We start from the raw sequence: 18,674 nt of genomic DNA on the forward strand, positions 1-18,674 counted from the left end.
CCCCCGGGCCCCGGCCCTGTCCCCCCACGGCTCACTCCCCAGGCCTCGCTGGTGCCCCTCACAGGAGGGGGTGCTTGGCCCCGCTTGGTCCCTCGAACCTCCCTGGTGTGGCCCCGCTCCCCCTCCTCCTCTCCCAGCCTGTCCCGGTCCCGCTGGGGTGGGAAACCTTTGGATGTGTGGCTCAGAAACCCCCGCTGAGCTGCACCCCGGCGCGAGTGGTCCTCCGCTCGCTCGCCTGGAGCGAAAGGGGTGATGGTTCGATGTGCTGGCCCTTCTCAAACCCTGTGTGTCCCAACCTCAGCCTTCTGTTTCCCAAAACTAGAAAGTGTGTGCAACCTTCTTCAGCTGCATTTATCGTAGAGACAAACTTAAAATGACTCATCACAGACCATGTATCACTTGGGAGGAAAATCTTGTTAATATGGCCCGCTGTACATGATCCATCTTCTGTCGATAGTACATAATCTTTGACCCATGTGCTAGGATCATCATCACATATAAAAGGAAAAGAGAAAAATGTAAAATACTTGAATGAGAGCTTGTATTATAACATTAATATTATTCAGAGTATCTGCTTTCTAGGCTGATGTGATTCATTATTCTAGTAATGCTTTAGTCCTTTGTAATTTGTGGTAATTATGCTTTTTCCTTTTTAATACAAAAAAAATGTATAAAAATAAAAACTTCAAAAGACAATGGAGCCTGGGTTTTCTCTTCTGCTGCCTTGCCCTCCCCAGGGGGCTGTGGGTGGATGAACGGGCTGAGTTCATCCCGCTGTGGTTGTAGGGACGGGACGGCTCGCAGCAGGTGAGACGCAGAAGTCATTTTTTGTCCCAGGCTCACAAACAGGATCGAGACCTAAAAAGATCCTGGAGAAAATTCACAGCATGTCTCAAGATGGGTTGTGCAGGCGCTTACACATAAAGATATGGGTGCTTTTTGTTGGGCCCTTTCTTACAGGGTTTCACTGAGCTCCACACAGCTCAGGGCAGCAGTGACTCTCCTTTCCCTGGAGAGTCTCCTTCCATAGTTTGTCATTGTACAGAGCTTGTTTCGGTTTGTCCCTCCTTTTGGCGTGTGGGGAGCGAGGTGCGGCTCCGCAGGAGGAGGTGATGTACCGGGGCTTCCGCTGTGTAGCACCCAGCGCTGCTTCCCTGGCCCACGTCCGGGAAACTCGCTTTATGTTTGCAGATGTCTGTGGAGCAGAGGTGAGGACGTGGCAACCCTTAATTCAGACCTGGGCTGACTTCTCGCGCGAAGAACTGCTCGGGGGGAGTCAGGCCTCTGGGGCATGTGCAGGGGAGAGCGTGTGTAAAGCTGTGGTCCCACTGACTTTCTGTGGGGTTGCATCCTGTATCCCAGGTGTTCTGAGTCTCAGAAAAATAGTGGTTTTAATCCTGTTACATGTAGTTATAGTGATCTTGCTGTTATTCCTACAGAATGCTGCTGAAAGAGGCCGAAGCATGGCCTGTGAACACCGAAGTGTTAAAACCTTAACAATGAGAACTCCCCAAAACTATGTGGCCTAGAACACATCTGGCTTGCACACAGGCAGCTAGAACCAAGCAACAGTCAAGTAATTAAGGAAAATAAACCTCTAAACGTTGTTTAAAAGTAGCTTTATAGAGCAGGCTTTTTGTCCTTTGGGTAGAAAACAACAGGCAGCGAAAGTGCGGTCATTTCAAGTACCATGTTTAAGTTCAGCTTTAGGTTGCATTACATGTGAACAATAACTTGTTTCCTAATTAAAATACTATTTGGCATAAATCATTGAAATCATTGTCTCTTGCTCTGCTGGTCTCCGGGCTCTGCACGAACCGCAGGCTGCTGGGTTCACTCTGCTCTCTTGGGTGCCTCGGGGATGCTTTCCGAGAGCGGCGTGAGGCTGAGGAGGACCCTGTGTCTCTTGTAGGCTTTGGTTTGTCTGAACACGGTGTCTGTTCCATGCAGGTAATCCAGCACTCCCAGGACTCCATAGCACTGGTTGAACCTGGAAACCAAGCAGAGGATAAATATCACTGGAAGCTACTGAGGTTACCTCGCCCTTCCTGTTTCCATCTCCTTTCAGAGCCCTGACGAGCCGTCCGTGCCATTTCTGCCACTGCACCAGTCTCCCTCACAGCTCCACCGAAGCCTGGGTGAAGCTTCCACATCCTCCCTCTCCGGTGCCGTCGTTACCCAGAGGCGGGGGCACTGAACAGCAGCCGTCTCTCTCCCAGGCAGCGCAGAGCTGCGGGAGCAGCGGGGCAGCCACGTTGTCGTGTCTGTGCGCTGCCGGGACGCGGAGCTGCCGCGCTTCCAGCACAGCCGTCCCGCCCCGGGAGCCTCTCGGCTCTGCAGCGATCGTGTCCTGGCAGGAGCCGGGCTGCGGAGGAAAGGACTGATAACCAGCGCTGGCACTGTGGGTTGGGTGTTGCCCAGCATTTGGGTGGCGATGGAACTGCCGCGCTGGCTGTTTCTGCAGGAGGGGCAAGCTGCTGGAGGGAGTGTGTCTATGAACTTGGTGCCCATCTGGGAGATGGGAACGGCTCTTCCACTACTGTGGTATGCATCCCTGAACAACCTGCCGAAACTCTGCTCTCCCCAGTGTAGGAGGAGGCTGGGAATCTCTGCCAGGAAGGGTTATTTGTGATTGTTTGGGCAAGGTGTGATCTGATCAGTGTTACTAATCCCGGCGTGTGGGAAAGGGATGGATGGAGACGCTCCCTGCAAATTTATTGCAGCTGTGTGACTTGCCCCTGCTCTGTCTTTATTCTAGATCACATGCTGTGTCTTCTAAACTTCTAGGAAGCACCTTGCAGAGAACTGTCTCTGACCCTGCACTTGTGCTGGGGAAGGTCCAGGTGATACCTGCTACTTCAGACACTACGTGCTTTCCTCCCATTTAATCTCGGGAAACTCGAAAGGCCCAGCCTCGGCTGCGGTGTTTGTGCTTTGGAGCAAGTTTCCAAGCCAGCTGATGGAGGAGAGCGGATGTCAGCGAGGTGGCTAGTGTGGGCAGCGGGCTCGAGTCCTCTGAAATCCCGGTCTCTGCCTTAAGAACTGACCGCGTTCAGCCCGCTGCCGGGCACGCTGGATGAGGCTTCTCTGCTTGCACGTCAGTGATGCAAACCCGCTGGACCCTCGGAAAGGAGCTTTGCCCGTCAGCAGCGCCAGGGCGCAGGCGGGAGGGGAAGGGGAAGCTGAGCGGCGCCCAGACGTACTTGAGGTGGTGGAAGTCGTGGAACTCCGGCGACGGTAGGAAGGGCAGGTGGTAGCCACAGTGCGAAATGCTTGTTGTTACGAGAGCAAGGGAGAACCACACTGCAATTGAGACAACGTGAGACCCCATGATCATCGGGCCGGTCATGACAGGCAGCGTGTTGGAGAGCTGGAAATGAGAAGCAAACTCTACCTCATTAATGGGTCCACAGCAAGCAGATTCTCCTCTAAGAGTTGAATTGTTTCACCTGTGTGATACATCACATTAGTTTTGTGCAAACAGCATAAAGGGAAGATCCCTCCGCAAACACCTTACTAAAACTCCATCATCATCAAAGAAATAATTACTGAGCTAACTGAGTTTTACTAACTGCAACACGCTGTCATGGCCCAAGCTCCCTAAGCTTGCAGTAGAAGTTAGATGCGAGCTCAGACGGGGGTGTGAGGGCAGCATGGCTCCTGTAAATCACCTGGAGCCAGAGGTTTGAATTTCAGCTTCACCTTGGAATAAGGCTGAAGCTGCTCTTGAGAAACTTAGCTGTAAAAGGGCATGGCCTGGGGACATGTGCAGTCGAGGCAGGGATGTGATGAGCCTGGCTGCATCACTTCATTGTGTCCTGCCAGCAGCACGAATGGCTGTCGCTGCGCAGACCAAGCTTATTGCAGCAGCTAGGCTTAGCCGGGCTCCTGAGTAGACAAGGTCATTCTGCTGCCCAAAGACTGTCAGTCGGGGAGAGTCACAGAGCTGGTGCTGCAGCCCGGGACTCCAGTTAACAGGAGATAGTACTTTTAAGTGGAATCTTCTGAAGGTGGGAGGTGTGGGCTGGAGCAGCTCTGGGAGACACTCCTGCAAACACCGGTCCCAGCCACCAGCATGAAAATCAGGACGGAATTCTGAGTCCATGCAGTGACCAGCCCGCCTAAGGGTCACATCTGCTGCTGAAAGCAGCGTCTGCGCTCCCAGCCCTCTCTGTGCTCGAGGAAGCACCATTCAGTCATTTCCTTATGTTGGAGGCTCTTGGATCTGTGCTGCTAAAGCCAGTGGAGTCCAGTATAAACGGATACTGCGACCCTTCTACCGCCGAGCTTCTTGGCAGTGCAGCTCAGTGTACTCTGCCTAAGAAAGAAGGGTCTAAGGGCACACTTGCTCCTCTTCTCTTACCACTCCTCATCCCATGGAAATCACGCTCCACGCAGGAACTGGGTGACCATGGGGGGATCCACTTACTAGGTGTTCTAGTGGGTGAGCATAAATGGAGACCACGCCAATGGGGGCTGTCCATTCGTGGTGCTTCTTGTGAATGTGCTTGTACAGGAGTGGGAGGTGAACAAGCCTAAGTAGAGAAAACAAAAGAAATGTAGGTTTTCAGCTCTGTAAGAAGGGAACGTAGAGTAGCCTAACACAGAATTTCTGCTGGGCACTTGCTCATGCCTCTTCTTTAAAATAGAGATTTTAGAGCAGCTGTGAATGAGTGTAGGACTCCTGGCTTCCCTCTCTCTTTCTTTAACACAGAGACCTCTCAATGTATGTGTCCACTGGCTGATGTTAAAGTTAAGTCCAGATAAATCCCATAAATCAAAGTCCCTGAATAACTGATTTGCTCAAACCTGGGAGTACGTCCTAGGGGAAGAGTCAGTTTATATTTTCCCCGTTTTGACTTTACCTACTGACAAGTAATACAGACAGAATTGTAGGTTCTGTGGGCCCTTAGTAAGAAATGGCTTTTTTTTTATGGTTTTTGTGTAGGGAAAACCACATATTTCTGAGAATGCTGCACTTGCTTCTACATGGTCTTTCTTTGTCTAACATTGGTGTCAGTCAGAAAGCCTGCAGTGCCAGGAGCCAGGCCCTGTTTGCAGGTGCTGTACACGTGAACAGGAGATCGGCCACTGACTTCTTGAGCCTTTTTCTTTCAAGATAGTTAGTCTTGTTCTTCTCTTTTCAAAGAACACTGAGTCACAGCTTTTGTGTAAAGCTACCTGTTTTGTTTCTTCCTTAGCTTCTAAGCTGCTCCACCTTTGTTAATTTTACCCATTTCTGCTTACTGTAGTTACAGGCAGCATTGCAGCACCAAAGCCTCGTGTTGTAAGGGTGGATTTCAGGACCGGTAAGTCTTCCCATATAAACACAAGACTGGTGGAAGAGGGGGACTAGGACTGTTGCTGTTGCAAGAGATGAGTATAAGCTTAAAGGCAGGGGGTAAAATCACGGAGTCCTGTTCCTGTGCTCAGCTCACCTGTGTGTATAATAGAAGAGAATTTCCTCTATTAAGGTGAAGATGCTTAGCTCCACAAGAAACCAGTGGAAGGTGGGCAATTCCTTGCTGAAGGTGTTTCCCCACCATTTCATGACATAGAACATGGGCACAAGCATGGGCAAGGAGATAAAGAGCTGATTACACAGCACTGTGTAGATGGCTTGGCGCAATTTCTTTGTGTCCACCTGCAAAAGAGAAGTCAGGACTTGAGGCTAAATCAGAAACAATGTGGCTTTGAGTTGGGAGGATAAAGAGCTTTAAAATTTGTAGGCTGTTTCTGTGTTAGTTTTGGGGCCAACTTTTTAACAAGCTGTCAATCCAGATCTGATTAGTAGCCTAATTGTAAGAACTGCTTCCTTTCTGCTATGGATATACAAGACTCAGCTTGATTCTCCTGGAATCCTATCTGGCTGCAAGAGAAAAGCATAACAGGTTCTTCTCCCTGCTCCTAGCCTTAGAGACTGCAGGAATTGTTTAGCCAGCAGAAGAGGCAGAGTGAGAAATACTTACAGGATCATTCTTGCCCAGCTGAATGCGATAGCGAGTAATGAAAGTTGGCTTTCCTGTTACATCAGCCACCATAAGGATTCCATTGAAGCTCCAGAAAGCAAGGCTAGGAACCAATGCAGCCCCTGTGGCATGAGGAAATGGCAGAGATGTGTGAGTAGTCACCATCACTGGTGGTATTCAAAAAACGTGCAGACGTGGCACTTCAGGACGTGGTTTAGTGGGCATGGTGGTGTTGGGCTGATGGTTGGACTTGATGATCTTAAAGATCTTTTCCGATCTTAAAGGTCTTTTCCAACCTTAATGATTCTGTGTAATAAATTGAGAGCTATAGCTAAACTGGAAACAAAATGCAGTGGCGTAGTATCCAGAGGACCATGCTGGGACCCAGATGTGCCAGGTGCGTATCCCCTGCCTTGAGATGCTTTAAAATGCAATATAGGTAGGTTCTGATGCCTGGGTGAGACCTAGGGGAGGAGGTTAGAGTAGACAAGTGTCTTACAGGTTGAAACTTATCACAACTGAGGCTAAGAAAGGGCTCCTCTGGGAGGTTGGGTTTTAAATACAAATTGGGTAAGGTCAAGTTGATCCCTGGGACCTTTGAACGTCCCTACCAGGCCTGTTCACCAGCTGTTAATCACAGACAGTTTTATAGGTGCTACAGCAAGAGTAAAATTCACTAATTTTACTTTAATTTCCAGTAATTAGGTCTACTGAGTCATTCAGTTCTCACAGGAGCAAAGAGTGTGTTTTCATAGGGAAATCATTTCAGCAGCAGCAAAAAGATCACATTTTTAATCCGTATAGGGGTCTAATGATGAACCAGTCCAAAGGCAGCACAGTTGCCCTACATCAGCTGTGGCTGGCTTTGAAGCCTACATGTGGTTTTTCAGTGGGAGGATTAGTGAGTTTGGGAAGGCTTGTCCATGTCCCCCTTTTAGATGTAATACATGGATAGTTCCTCTACAGCAGAGGGTTGTTAACCTGAGTAACTCACCAAGGAGGAAGATTGTCCACTCCTTTCCCTCATACAGGTCATAGAACTTCAGCCACATTGTTTGCCAGAAATGGCCTGAAGTGTCCCAGATATTCTGCACGTACCTGTGGGAATAAGTGTTCTTGGTTGCCCATCTTTTCATCATCCACTTTTCCCCTCTCCACAGAAAAGGTTCTCCTCCAGCCCCTTTGTTCGAACAATCTTACCAAGAAACAGAGTTCACTAAGGCAGTGAAAATGAGCAGGCCTGTACCAAGGACACAGGCAGTGATCTTCATGGCATCCCAGAGCTTCTCTTCCTGTGAGCAAGCAACAAGAGTAAGCGTGTGCTGCTGGGCCCTACGCTAGCATTCTTTGTATTTGAAATGCAGGGGGTCACGGCCGTCCTATGGTGGCCTGTTTTCTTTCACGAACTCTATAAAGAACACAATAACAAAGCTGTTATGGCATATTGTGTGTATTGAGGGGGGAGTACACAGACATCCATCTGCCACGCTTACAGAGACCTGAAGCGTCACTGACATGGAATTTCTCTGGAATAATCAAAGGGAGAGAAAGGACTACTGGCTTTTTCCCTCTTTGTTTTTATTTGGCATGCTTCTCGGTACCTGGAGGACTATAATATAAGGGGCTTTTGGATAACTCGGAGCAGTAGGAACGGTAAGGAATGGTGCTCCGTCTCAACACTCCCTCACTCAGTATTTCCTCCTCCCAGTATGCAGTATGTTCTCCCCCCGCAGTCGTCAAGAACTGTTGCACTCAGATGATCTGATCAACAGCTCCAGTTAATCCAGAACCACTCCTCCCAACTTTCCTCTTCGCTTTGAAGACTGATTCCGAAGTCAGGTTCACGTGCCCAGAAGCTTGCCTTTTTTTCCCCAAGTACAACAGAGGTTTATACAGGTTATTACCTTTCCTTGCATAATTCACTCTGCTGTGCCTTTAGGCCATCACAGGTACAGCTCAGCAGTACACTCTCCAGTACTGAGAGTACAGCTTGTCTAGCAGGTACCGCGTGCCATCTGTATAGACCTGCTCATTAACAAAGAGCTAAAGTTCTCAACTTCTCAAAAGTATGAAGTTCCCTAAATCCCTGCCCTCGGTCACAGAAATGTTGTCTACTGAAGAAATATTCCTGCGTACAGCATAAGGGCAGCTGTGATGTTAGCGTGACTCTCTTATCACAGTAAAGGTTTTAACCAAAGCAACTGCAAGAGCGTCAGAAAATTACCAGTGAGACCTTTTGATTCCAGGAGTAAGTACATTCAAAAAGCAGTATTCAATATATTTGAGCGTTTAAATACTTAAAAGCAAGTTGTTTAGCAAGTATATGACAAATGTATAATTAACTATCTGTCTTCTAGAGTAGCCCAAGTTGGAACTGGTTCTGGAGTTCATCAGTCTTAGTTTGGGTTTTCTTGGGTGAATTATATTGCATTATATTTATCTGCAGGATAAATGCTTAAAAAAATAAATCAATGCAATTCTAAAATAATGTAGTGTAATAACCAGCTAGTGTCTCGTTCATTACTCTGTCCTTCCTGTTTTTTAACTGTGGTGTTGTGCTGCACAAACAGGCTGGAGTAAAAATAGCATGATTCATAGTTGCTGTCCTGCTTGTCTCCTGGCAGAGAGGACAAACAAGAGAGACAGCTTGCTAATAAATGTTGAATGCAGGTGTGTTTAGGGTAATGCAATATAGAGGAATCCCCTCTACATGGCTTTCAGCGCTAAGAAGTTCTTCAAGATTCTGTAACAGTTACAGAACATCAAACATCGCCCAGGACTTGTCAACAATATTTATCTGTCCCAGGACAGAACTTTGCTCATTAGCACTGAAACTTTCCTCCTTAGAACAAACAAGCAATTGCTTCTGTCACGTCTTTTTTTTTAATCAAGTTAGCAACTGGGGAGGAAGTAATTTAAAGGACTCTTGCCCTACAGCTTGATTATTTGTGAACCCTGTAAGTTTATATTGGAAGCAATGCAATCAGTTGCCAGCGTTATCACTGGGTGTACTGAACTGCCAATGCAAGGCTGGCAAAAGCCACCTATTCCAGCTTCAGATAGCGCATGCTGGCTTCTGGGCTGGAGATTTGCTCTTAGTTTCATACTTCCAATTCCATCCATGTTATGCCTCATGTATGCTGACATGAGAGAAGACTGTCTTAATCTTTAGACCCTGAAACACCATCTACATATTCTTTAGAAAAAAGCTTACAAAAGCTACAAAAAGCTCAGATCTTTTTAACAGAATTGTATCCTTGTTTCTCCTGGGATGAAGAAAGAACATATCAAAGAAAAACTCTGATGTCTTACAAGTGTCAGAACTTTTAGTCAGACCAAATACTATTTCAGATTCTTTAGCATCTTCCAGCTGAAGAACTCAAAAGAGTTTCAAAAACTAACAACTCATAAGACACTGTGTATGTCCTGCTTTGAGATAGGACAGGGAGTAGATACAGCTCAGCACTTAAGCTATTTTAAAAGCCCTTTGGCTAGAAGCTGTCTTGTTTTGAGGCTGTGTTTTTATTGCACGTGATGAAGTGATTACGTGAATGAATCCACACAGTATAATTACATGAGCTGTAGAAGCAGAGAAGTTTACCTAGAAAAAAAAAAATCTTGTTCATCAAGTCCAAGTGCTAACACCCTGTTTCCCTTCATGCCAATTGCTCCAGCACAGTAGTTTCCAAACTCTGATCCATGGATCGCTTGAGATCTTGCCCTTAAAGGGCTTGTACAAGTAGGCAAATTCCTTAAGTGCAGAGCAGGGTTGCTGCCTGCAAGGTAGAGAGACTGGGGCACATCAGCTGGGAAACATATTGTTTAGCAGGACCACTTTGAGGACAGGTCCAGTTAGGTAGCACAGCTTCTGGTTAACAGGCAACGTTGTGGTCTCCTGCCACGCAAGCAAAGGTAACAGGTCCTTCACCACTTGGTGCTTTAGCTGCAGTCCACTGGAAGCAAAAAAAAATGCTGGGAAAATGTTGCTGTGGTGATAAGAGATGAGCTCCTAGTTGTGCTAAAGTGATCAGAGTGTGGATGTGTCTGTCACTTCTCTTAGAAGATGATTCAACACATCCAGCCTTCCAAAGCACCTGCACAATGCTTCCTTTAAAAGATGACCTTGAGCCTTTACCTGCTTTTGCTGCTCAGCCATGGTGGAATATCCAGAGTCTCTTGTCATCTGAAATAAGAGGTAATCTAAGTAAGTGAACCTTGTACAGCTGGAGTGTGGAAGAATATGCTGCTGACAACAGCAAATCCTCTCAACTTTGAGTTCAGTTGCAAAACTGTAAAACATTTACTCTCTGTTGCTCTGTCCTGTCCTTCTCCTTCCTTCATGTTGGCCACGGAGCAAAGCTGAGCTCTTGAGAAGAAAAATCCCCTTATTTCCTGATGAGCTAGTATTGTCCCAGAAGACTGACAGGGATGCAAGGGTAACAAGGGAAAATGGGAGAACAGCCAAAACCAAAACTTTTTGTGGCACTGGTGTGTTGCAGCACAGCTGCCTTCCTTGATCTGGCCCAGGAATACATTGCACTTGGTGGGAACTCCAGCCCTTCACAGACTGCAAGGAAACAACGATGTGGGACACGCGTTCTTCCATAACAACGACATGCTGTTAAAGTAACAAGGATGAAAACAAAAATCTGACTACAACAAAGTGAGTTCGTGCCATGAAGAATTAACGCAGTAGAGCCCCACACAGCCTTCACTCACGTGGCAGAGGAACTATAAATTGCAGCTTAAGAACATAGTGAGTGAGAAAATAGTCTTTGCTTTAAGTCCCATTATGGTCAATTTGAGGGTTCAACGTCCTAAATGGAGAGGTGGCCACCTTGTAATAAATCTCCCTGCATTTGGCTCTGGCTTGGCCATTTGTTGCTAGTTTTGGTAAAAAAAAAAAAAAACACAAAAAAACCCCCAACAACCAAAAAAACCCCAAAAAACCCCCCAAGGTTTAAGTAGCTGCTGGGGCTTCACTGCTGTCCATGGCCATGGAAAGATGTCTGTATTTCAGGATGTGCTGTGGCTGTCCTATGGATTATTGCATAGCTGTTTTTATATTGCTGCACTCTTACTATAAATTATAATTAGCAAAAGCTAACAAAACATTCCTTAAGGTTTTCTTGGTTTCACCCAGTCTTTAAGAACAAACACATGAATTCTAATAATATGAAGGCCAGATTACTGAGGATTGCAGAATTTTGCTTTTCATACACAGAAGAACATTCAAGCACAAGCAAACTATGTTACCTAAGGTAACAAAGGAAAGTACAAAGAAGGTAGAGAGGCACCTGTCTAAGGCACAAACAAAAAGAGTTGGAAAATTATTAATTAGAAAGATGATAGTCTATTACCTTTATGATGGTAGCAAGCCTCTTGGGAGTACTCTTGCAGTGTGTCAGAAAGGAGGAATACACTGCCAAAAAGAAGTCCCCATATTAGCCAGGAGATTACACTTTAGCTTTGAAATGATAGCTTTCTGGGTACCTTCTTACAAATGCAAGTCTGTTTATTTACAAGTGTTTCCAGCTCTGTTTCCCTACGTTATGTGTTAGCATGCAGGTCAAGGGCCATGAGACAGAAAATTGGACACCCTCTTTCTGCGTGGGTTCCTGCTTACTCATAGACAGAAAAGGACAAGGCCAGTCCACCAAACTACATACTTTAGTGGAAGAAACTGATGTTAAATGGTTCTGAGAAGAAAAAAAGAAAAAAAAAAACAGGCAAAAAGTGATTTGAAACTTGAAACCATGAGCCCGAATTCCCACCCCCCTATTTCGACACTAGGGTTGTATATACTCCTATGGGAAATGCTAACTTTTGGTAGCAGCCTTAAAAAAAACCCAAACAAGTTAACTTTGTCTCCCTTGGACAAAAATGTAGCGTGAGAGGTGCCCTAAAGTGGTATTGCCTAAAATGAGAATGTGTTAAGGAAGTCACAGTGTCTGAGGGCTTCTCATCTTTCCTCAGATCTAGAGCTCCTCGCTATTAGACTGTCAGTTACTAGAGGCAGTCTATGAGATCTTCTGTATGTTTTTTCCTCTGATATATCGTTTGCCAACCACAACTTTATTGAAAAATTATAGCTGGACTCCAACATACCTGATGAAGAATACCTATAAGTAGCAATCACAAATAATCTTCTAGCCTGAATAGAACAGTGTAAATAACTTGTCACAGGACAAATTGATCTTATCTTCATTTCCAAAAGACCTTCGGATCACTACGGTGCATCTTATGTTACATAATGTGCACTATATGCCCATCTTGTCACACAGGTCCTCTCAGTGCAGGTGTGCCCACTGTCTCCAAGAAAACACTACTAATGCTTGCAATAAGTCAAGATTGAATAATCCATTACTTTCTGAGGCTTTGCTCCATTCCAGATTTCTTAGCAGGTTGTTTGGAGCCTTGAACAACTGGGCTTTGAGTATCTGCATGGAGGGAGATTCCACAGCTTCTCTGGGAAATCTGTTCCAGTATTTGAGTACCTTCACTGTAAATATTTCCGCCCCTCAGTATCTAATCAGAATTTCCCGTGTTATAACTCATATCCCTTGCCCTTTTTCTGTGCACCTCCCTATCTTCTCTACAACTACCCATGAGGGAGCTGAAAAAAGCAATATGAAATTATTCTGCGGGGACAGCACAATAAATAGTGTTGGCCATAATTTTATGAAGTTAAAGAGATTATTCTACTCCGATGACCTTGTAGTAGACAACAGAGATCTTAGAGACGCAGACGTAAAAGGGATATCTCAGTTAGCTGCTTGCTGGAAGGCTGATGTTCCAGAATGGTTCTTCCGTACAGCAGTGCTGTGTAAAACCCTGCTGAATCTTTGCATGCAAAGAGCTAGCGAGCAGAGCACAGTAGAAAATGTGACTCTGCTTTGAATTTTTAGGAGGAAAAAGAGCCATCGTTTGATTGAGTCTCATATTCTGTCAGTTCAGGAAAGAGTTAAAATTATAATCACATTTCTAGTAGTAGTCCTTTTAAAATAATCAAATTATGATAGAAGTCTTGCTTGGGCAAAGACTTCCAGTTCAAAACAGTACTGCCATGTGCGCTTACCCTGCCTCTCCCCAAAATCTCAATATACTACCTTTATTAAACCACATTTACAGGATAAAATTTTACATTATTTACATTAAAACAAGATAAATATTGACAGATTAGGCTTCTCCCAACATCTCATTACCTACTCTTTTTTTGTTGGATAATGTCTCTTCTGATTCAGAATACACCAAATACGTTAAAAAAGCATTCGTGTAACCATGGCTGTTTTGGCAAACAAAAAAGCCATTCAGCTGCTTGGCACTGATCTCATGTTATACAGCCCCGAATCAACCACTGAAGATCTCATCTGCCTGTAACTATTTCCAAATATTATCTAGAACCGGTACTGTTTAAAAAAAAAGTTCCTTTTTGGTTATTTCAAATTAGTTAACACAAAATTTGATCCAAACCAAATTCTCAACCCTGAAGTAAAAGTCATTGTTTTTCCAATCAGTCTCTTGATGTTAAAGGGGAAACATACACTAGCCAATAAAGAATTCTAATACAAATGTATTTATTATTTCTGTGTACTTCATCATTTGTCCAACAAATGTTCATTAAGTCACAGATCTGTTTTCACTGAATTTTCCACTTCAGGTATCAGAAAAACCTAGTTTGTCTATGTCAAGTTTTAAGATGCTCAACAAAATCTGAAAAGAACTGCCATATTTTTTACATTTGTTTTAATGTTTACATTATTATTTATGTCCCATCTCTGCTGTCCCCGTACATTTCTGTTGCCCATACAGTCCCAAGCTGAGGCTGCGCAAGTGCCCGCTTCTCCTCATACTGCATCCAGTACTGTATTGTATTGTATCCTTCTTCTGACACCAGCCATCACAGGGCATGGCTGCTGTGATGGACTGGCTGCCTACCACAGCCTCTTGGGATTCCTTTTTCCTTCCAGCTGGAATCGCCTGTTGTAGACCTTACTTCACTGGAATCAACCTTTACAGTGCATAGACAGCGGAAAACAACCGTGCCTGAGAGAAAAAAGGCTACGACTATCCATGAAAGTATAGAAAGGACAACTTACCTGGTCACCCAGAAAGTTGCATATCAGCCACAGTATGTGGACAGACACAGGGCTAGACTTCACCTTTGGTGGATGTCCTACTGTGCCAAGCACTGCACAAATCTGAAGGCAACCACAGTTCCTAGAAAAGCTTACAATCGTACTTTAAACAGACACATGACATCATTGCCTTTTAATTATTTTCTCAAAGTTTCTATCATATCTTTTCAAGCTACTACACCCCTGAACTCTGGCTGCCCATTCTCTGCTCACCTCCTGCTGATGGTAGCCTAGGAGAGGTCCTTTGTGTCTATTCAGAGCCCAGAGTTCAACTCCTCACCTTTCACTGCTGCTGTGGAAACTTTATGAGGGTTTAGGCAAAGGCGACGGGGGGTGTGTTTCCAAGCAGGAGCTGGCTGTCCCCTCCCAGACAAGTCATGTGAAGCCAGTGCCATGTCACTGTTAGTACTGGCAGTGTTCCCTCTGCATATGCGCATGCTGTCACTCAGTTAAGCATTTGGAATACATCTCTGCAGGTAAGAGTTTTTAATCAAGAGTTAATGGCTGTATCTGAGAATAAAAAGAGCCACCTACACCTTAAAGGTAAGTAGTCTTTATAATGCACTAACTTGTGTTTTAAGCACATAATAGTTAGTGCCGATGCAACTGAATGGGTCAAACGTGTATTTATTAAAAACAGTAAGGGTTACTGCGGAATCTGGCAAAAAAACAGCAGTCCAGTTTTCACTGTGTTGCACTAAGTCTATAAATTACACCAATGCTGTTGCTACACAGTGTCCTCAGCCAGTTACAGGTATTGGTTCCATCTGTAAGGACAAGAAGCAAATAGGTTAGTATGTGCTTGGGCTCAGTTGTCTTTAAATATGATGTTTACAGACCATAAAGTCTGTAATTATGGTATTGCAGAGAGCAAGATGTAATTTGCAGTAGCATTGGTCTTTATTATGCAAATGTGGCCCCAATCTACATTACTTACCTAATATACAGTGCCCTATTATGAACTAAGCTCTGAGAATTGCGGGTGTTGCTTGCCATAACTTTCCAGATTTATTTTTCCACAGAAGGAAGAACAACGCGTATCACCTCTGCCTCACAGTTAGCCTTGTATGGCCATTCACACGTGAAGCAACGCACGCTCTTGTTTGGTAAGCAGGATCTCAAGCTAGCGGCAGCTAGAGTTGCAGAGAGATCGGCACGCACAAACAATGGTGACACCTCGTTGTCTGTGCCTGGATTCTTGTACCTACCACTATATCTGTATTTTTATCAATTAACTTTTTTTTTCTGGAAGGAGAGTATTCCCAGAACTCCCCTCCCAAGTTCACGCTGTTTGTCCTCTCAGTGTGGTTAATATTCACTGTTGCTTCATTTCAGATTTAAGACGGTATTACTGTTTTCATTGACACTTTCTCTTGACTAATCCTAACTATTCCTTAGTGGGGGAAGAGTTTGTAATTCTTAGTCATTGCTACTAATTGTTATTTATTGTAGACAGCAGACTCAAGAGGGAGGAATGCAACTCTTTCAAACTATTTACACATGTGCAGAGAAGGAAGTGGAAATTGGCATTTCAAGAAAGGAGTGCCACATGAATATGTGGCTGATCTTTATTCGGACTTGAGTTTGCACTGGAAGGACTGTTCATCCAAGAGCCAAAAGTGCATAATAAGCCAGTGAATTTTACAGACCTCAGTGTTTAACTGCCGTTCAATTCTGACATGGGCTATCTCTGAAATATTTATACCCAATAGGAACAGACAGCTCAGCATAAGTCATAAGTCATATTACATAGTCATGTAAACGTAATTTACCTTCTGCTGCAGGTCAGTGTCTAGCACAGGTTGGCTGTAATCTAAAAGCTGCTTCTGTCTGTTGGCTGGCCTGTGCCCTGCACTGGCGTCTTCACCACAAACCCTCCAACGTTGGTGCAGCCGTTGCTGAGGCACGCAAGAAGTCTGATTTCCTCTCAGCAGAAAGGCTTTTTGATCAGACACTTCATAAAATAACTTCTCTTTGGTCACTCTCCACAGTTTTCGTAATAGTCACTGTTTGCTGTTTGGAAAAAACATTAGAAAGAGAAAAACTAAGAATTATCTTTCAGGATTGTACAAACACACACTGATAGTTCCTCTAATGCTGAAGAGGAACCTGAACTTAGCACACCTCACCAAATCATTAATTCCCTGCATTCTGAACTGTATTTCTAACCATCTGCCAGGGCACACGTGTGCCACCACGTAGTACTGCAGTGGTACGCTTTGGAAACCTCTGTGGAGCAATGGAAGGGTTAGGAAAATGTCAATGATGGCCTTGCCGTTACGGTTCAAACATGTTCAGCAATAAACATGTTTGTTTATTAAGTTGCGTCTTTTAACTCACAATTCATGTTTTAAGAATTCCATAAGTAAGTTTTCTACCATTTGTGGTGCTGTTTCCAAGCTCTAAAGGAAATGCACGACTATTTCAATGGGGCATGATCCAGGACATGCAACTCAAGATGACTGATGTGAAAATGTTGAGCGAAAGCCCTTTCTTCCACCTTATGATGTCATAGGTCTACACACACAAACTGTTTTGTTACTGTGGTCTTAACAAAGCCAAAAGGTGTGAGGACTCTTCAAGAACCTCCTTTGGAGTGCTGGACCTGGAAGCACGTGTGGTAACTTCCAAATACAAGAACTATGGGACTTTTTAAAAAAGCAGGTGTCTTTTCCAGCTATTATTTTTTATTAGCCATGATGAAAATTAGCCACGATTGAAAAAACAAATCCTGACCTCCTTGTGCAAATGGTTTCCAGCTCTTACCACCTGTGCTTGTAAACATCCTTGAATAGTTTTTTTTTCAACTACATGCAAACTCTTAAACTTTACAAGCATAATTTACCACAAGTGATTATTTCCTGCAATATATTTTTTATTAGAGTAGCAAGGCGCACATATTTTTGGTGTCCTGAGAAGCTTCATCCTCCCTTTTTCACTGGATTCAACAGACCTTCAAGTGCTGGGTTTATGAGCAAGAAAAATGATATATGTATCTTACTCTGAATTTGTTAGAAAAAAAATATAATCTAACCTTATATTTACAGAGTGCGGTAATCTCACTTACTATATTTACCTGCTGGCTGGTAACATGTGTTTTATGTAATATATGCTGGCAACATATGCTTTCTTGCATGAAATCCCAAACTCAAGTGACCATGGGAAGAAAGGTGATTACTTTCTGCCAATCAAGCATATTGCATAATCTATGAATTATGCAATGCAAGAGACTGCGGAGCTGAGATGGCAAAATGGTAACTATCATCTATGAAGATAAACTTTGAATCAAAGTATCATTCAATCATGGGATGTTGTAAGATGCTGACAGCACCAAGGTCACTTGATAGAGAGCAGTACTCTGAAAAACCTCTCCTTTTCTGGAACCGATGTTTCTGCTGAGGTATGAACATAAAACCTGGGACACTGTCTGAAGTGTAGAAGATACAAAGATTTGTTTTTCCAGATAGTTGTATCAAAGCGGTAGGCAAGTAGCTGAGATTCAGTGAAAGACTCCCAAATGGTGGGCAGGTAACAGCTCTGCAGCAGTACCAGAACTGCAGTATTTTATAACAGATGCAGCCCTGTCCAGAAGGCTGGCATTCTAAAAGAAAGAAAATACTATCTAAGCTTAACTATTAGTAGATATGCTTCCAAACAAAGTACCTATCTGCCCTCAGCATCAGCCAGCAATGCAACAGTGTTGGCAGCCATGTTACACAAGAAATTACATTATGCTGCTTTACCGGATACAAACTTCTGTTGCTAATGTAATTTAAATAGCATTTCTGGAACACAAGCCAGCCTAAAAGTTTGCAGACATAGCACGTAATTGAGCCACAACTTCTAAGCTTCTGCAGGAAGAGACAGAACTTCCTCAACTAATGCACTTGCTAGGCACTACAATGTATGAGCAACACATGCCAGGACAGCAGCAGTTTGCCCTCATGGCCTTGAAAAATACACCCTCATCCCGCCCTGCAACCCTGCGCGCCCATGGCGAGGCCATACAGCAAAGGCCTGTGAGTCCCTGGGGAGACTCAGGCCTCACAGCTGCCCATGCCTGAAGGAGGCCGCAGGCTAAGGGGCTCTGCTATGAGCCGCTCGCCTCCCTTTGGTAAGGGAGAGGTGGCCACTACTTCTTTTGGAGATGCTCAGCCAGGGCCTGGCACAAGCCCCTATCCCTGCGGATGTGGTGCAGGGCGCTGGGGGCAGTCCACCCGAGCGCGGGTGGGTGCCTGTGGCCGGTCCGGCCACGAGGCCCCTGCTTCCTCAGGGAGATGAGAGCACCTACTTCCCTTGTCCCTCCCCACGCCTGCAGACTTTGGACTCGCCCGCCGCTCCCAGAGTAGGGAACCTAGGCGAGTCCATTAGCCGCGCCCCCAGAGTAGGGACCCTGGGCGAGTCCATTAGCCGCACTGGGGGGCACTGGGAAGGAAGGAGAGAGACGAGTCATCACAAGGCCACCGGCTCTTGCGCAGGCGCACTCCGGGCAGAACCTCGCGTGGCGTTCCGCCTTTCCCCTCCCCTCCGCGGGGGCGCGCGCGGCCGCGAGACAGGCGCGCGCAGC

The 18,674-nt window shown here is 45.1% G+C and overlaps 1 protein-coding gene across 1 annotated transcript; it reads right to left on the reverse strand.

The window, feature by feature from the left end:
• Window positions 1-1,701: 1,701 nt before the first annotated feature.
• On the reverse strand, window positions 1,702-11,384 carry FAXDC2 (fatty acid hydroxylase domain containing 2). The gene is made up of 9 exons (XM_010282319.1): window positions 11,330-11,384; window positions 10,105-10,152; window positions 7,170-7,261; window positions 6,964-7,067; window positions 5,970-6,091; window positions 5,439-5,644; window positions 4,430-4,535; window positions 3,204-3,370; window positions 1,702-1,990 (listed from the first exon to the last, which is right to left on the reverse strand). Exons 2-9 carry the CDS (start codon window positions 10,150-10,152, stop codon window positions 1,834-1,836), a joined length of 1,002 nt encoding a protein of 333 aa, XP_010280621.1. The 5' UTR covers window positions 11,330-11,384; the 3' UTR covers window positions 1,702-1,833.
• Window positions 11,385-18,674: the final 7,290 nt, after the last annotated feature.

This window comes from Phaethon lepturus, unplaced genomic scaffold (genome assembly GCF_000687285.1).
Source record: "Phaethon lepturus isolate BGI_N335 unplaced genomic scaffold, ASM68728v1 scaffold10502, whole genome shotgun sequence".
Taxonomy (NCBI): Eukaryota; Metazoa; Chordata; class Aves; order Phaethontiformes; family Phaethontidae; genus Phaethon; species Phaethon lepturus.

Excerpts from the sequence above, each read along its gene's own strand:
- FAXDC2 (XM_010282319.1), bottom strand. The coding sequence starts at position 10,152 with ATGACAAGAGACTCTGGATATTCCACCATGGCTGAGCAGCAAAAGCAG. Across the intron at positions 7,262-10,104 it reads TGGCTGAGCAGCAAAAGCAG|GAAGAGAAGCTCTGGGATGC; the intron begins GTAAAGGCTCAA and ends GCTTGCTCACAG. Across the intron at positions 3,371-4,429 it reads CTCACCCACTAGAACACCTA|CTCTCCAACACGCTGCCTGT; the intron begins GTAAGTGGATCC and ends TCTCATTTCCAG.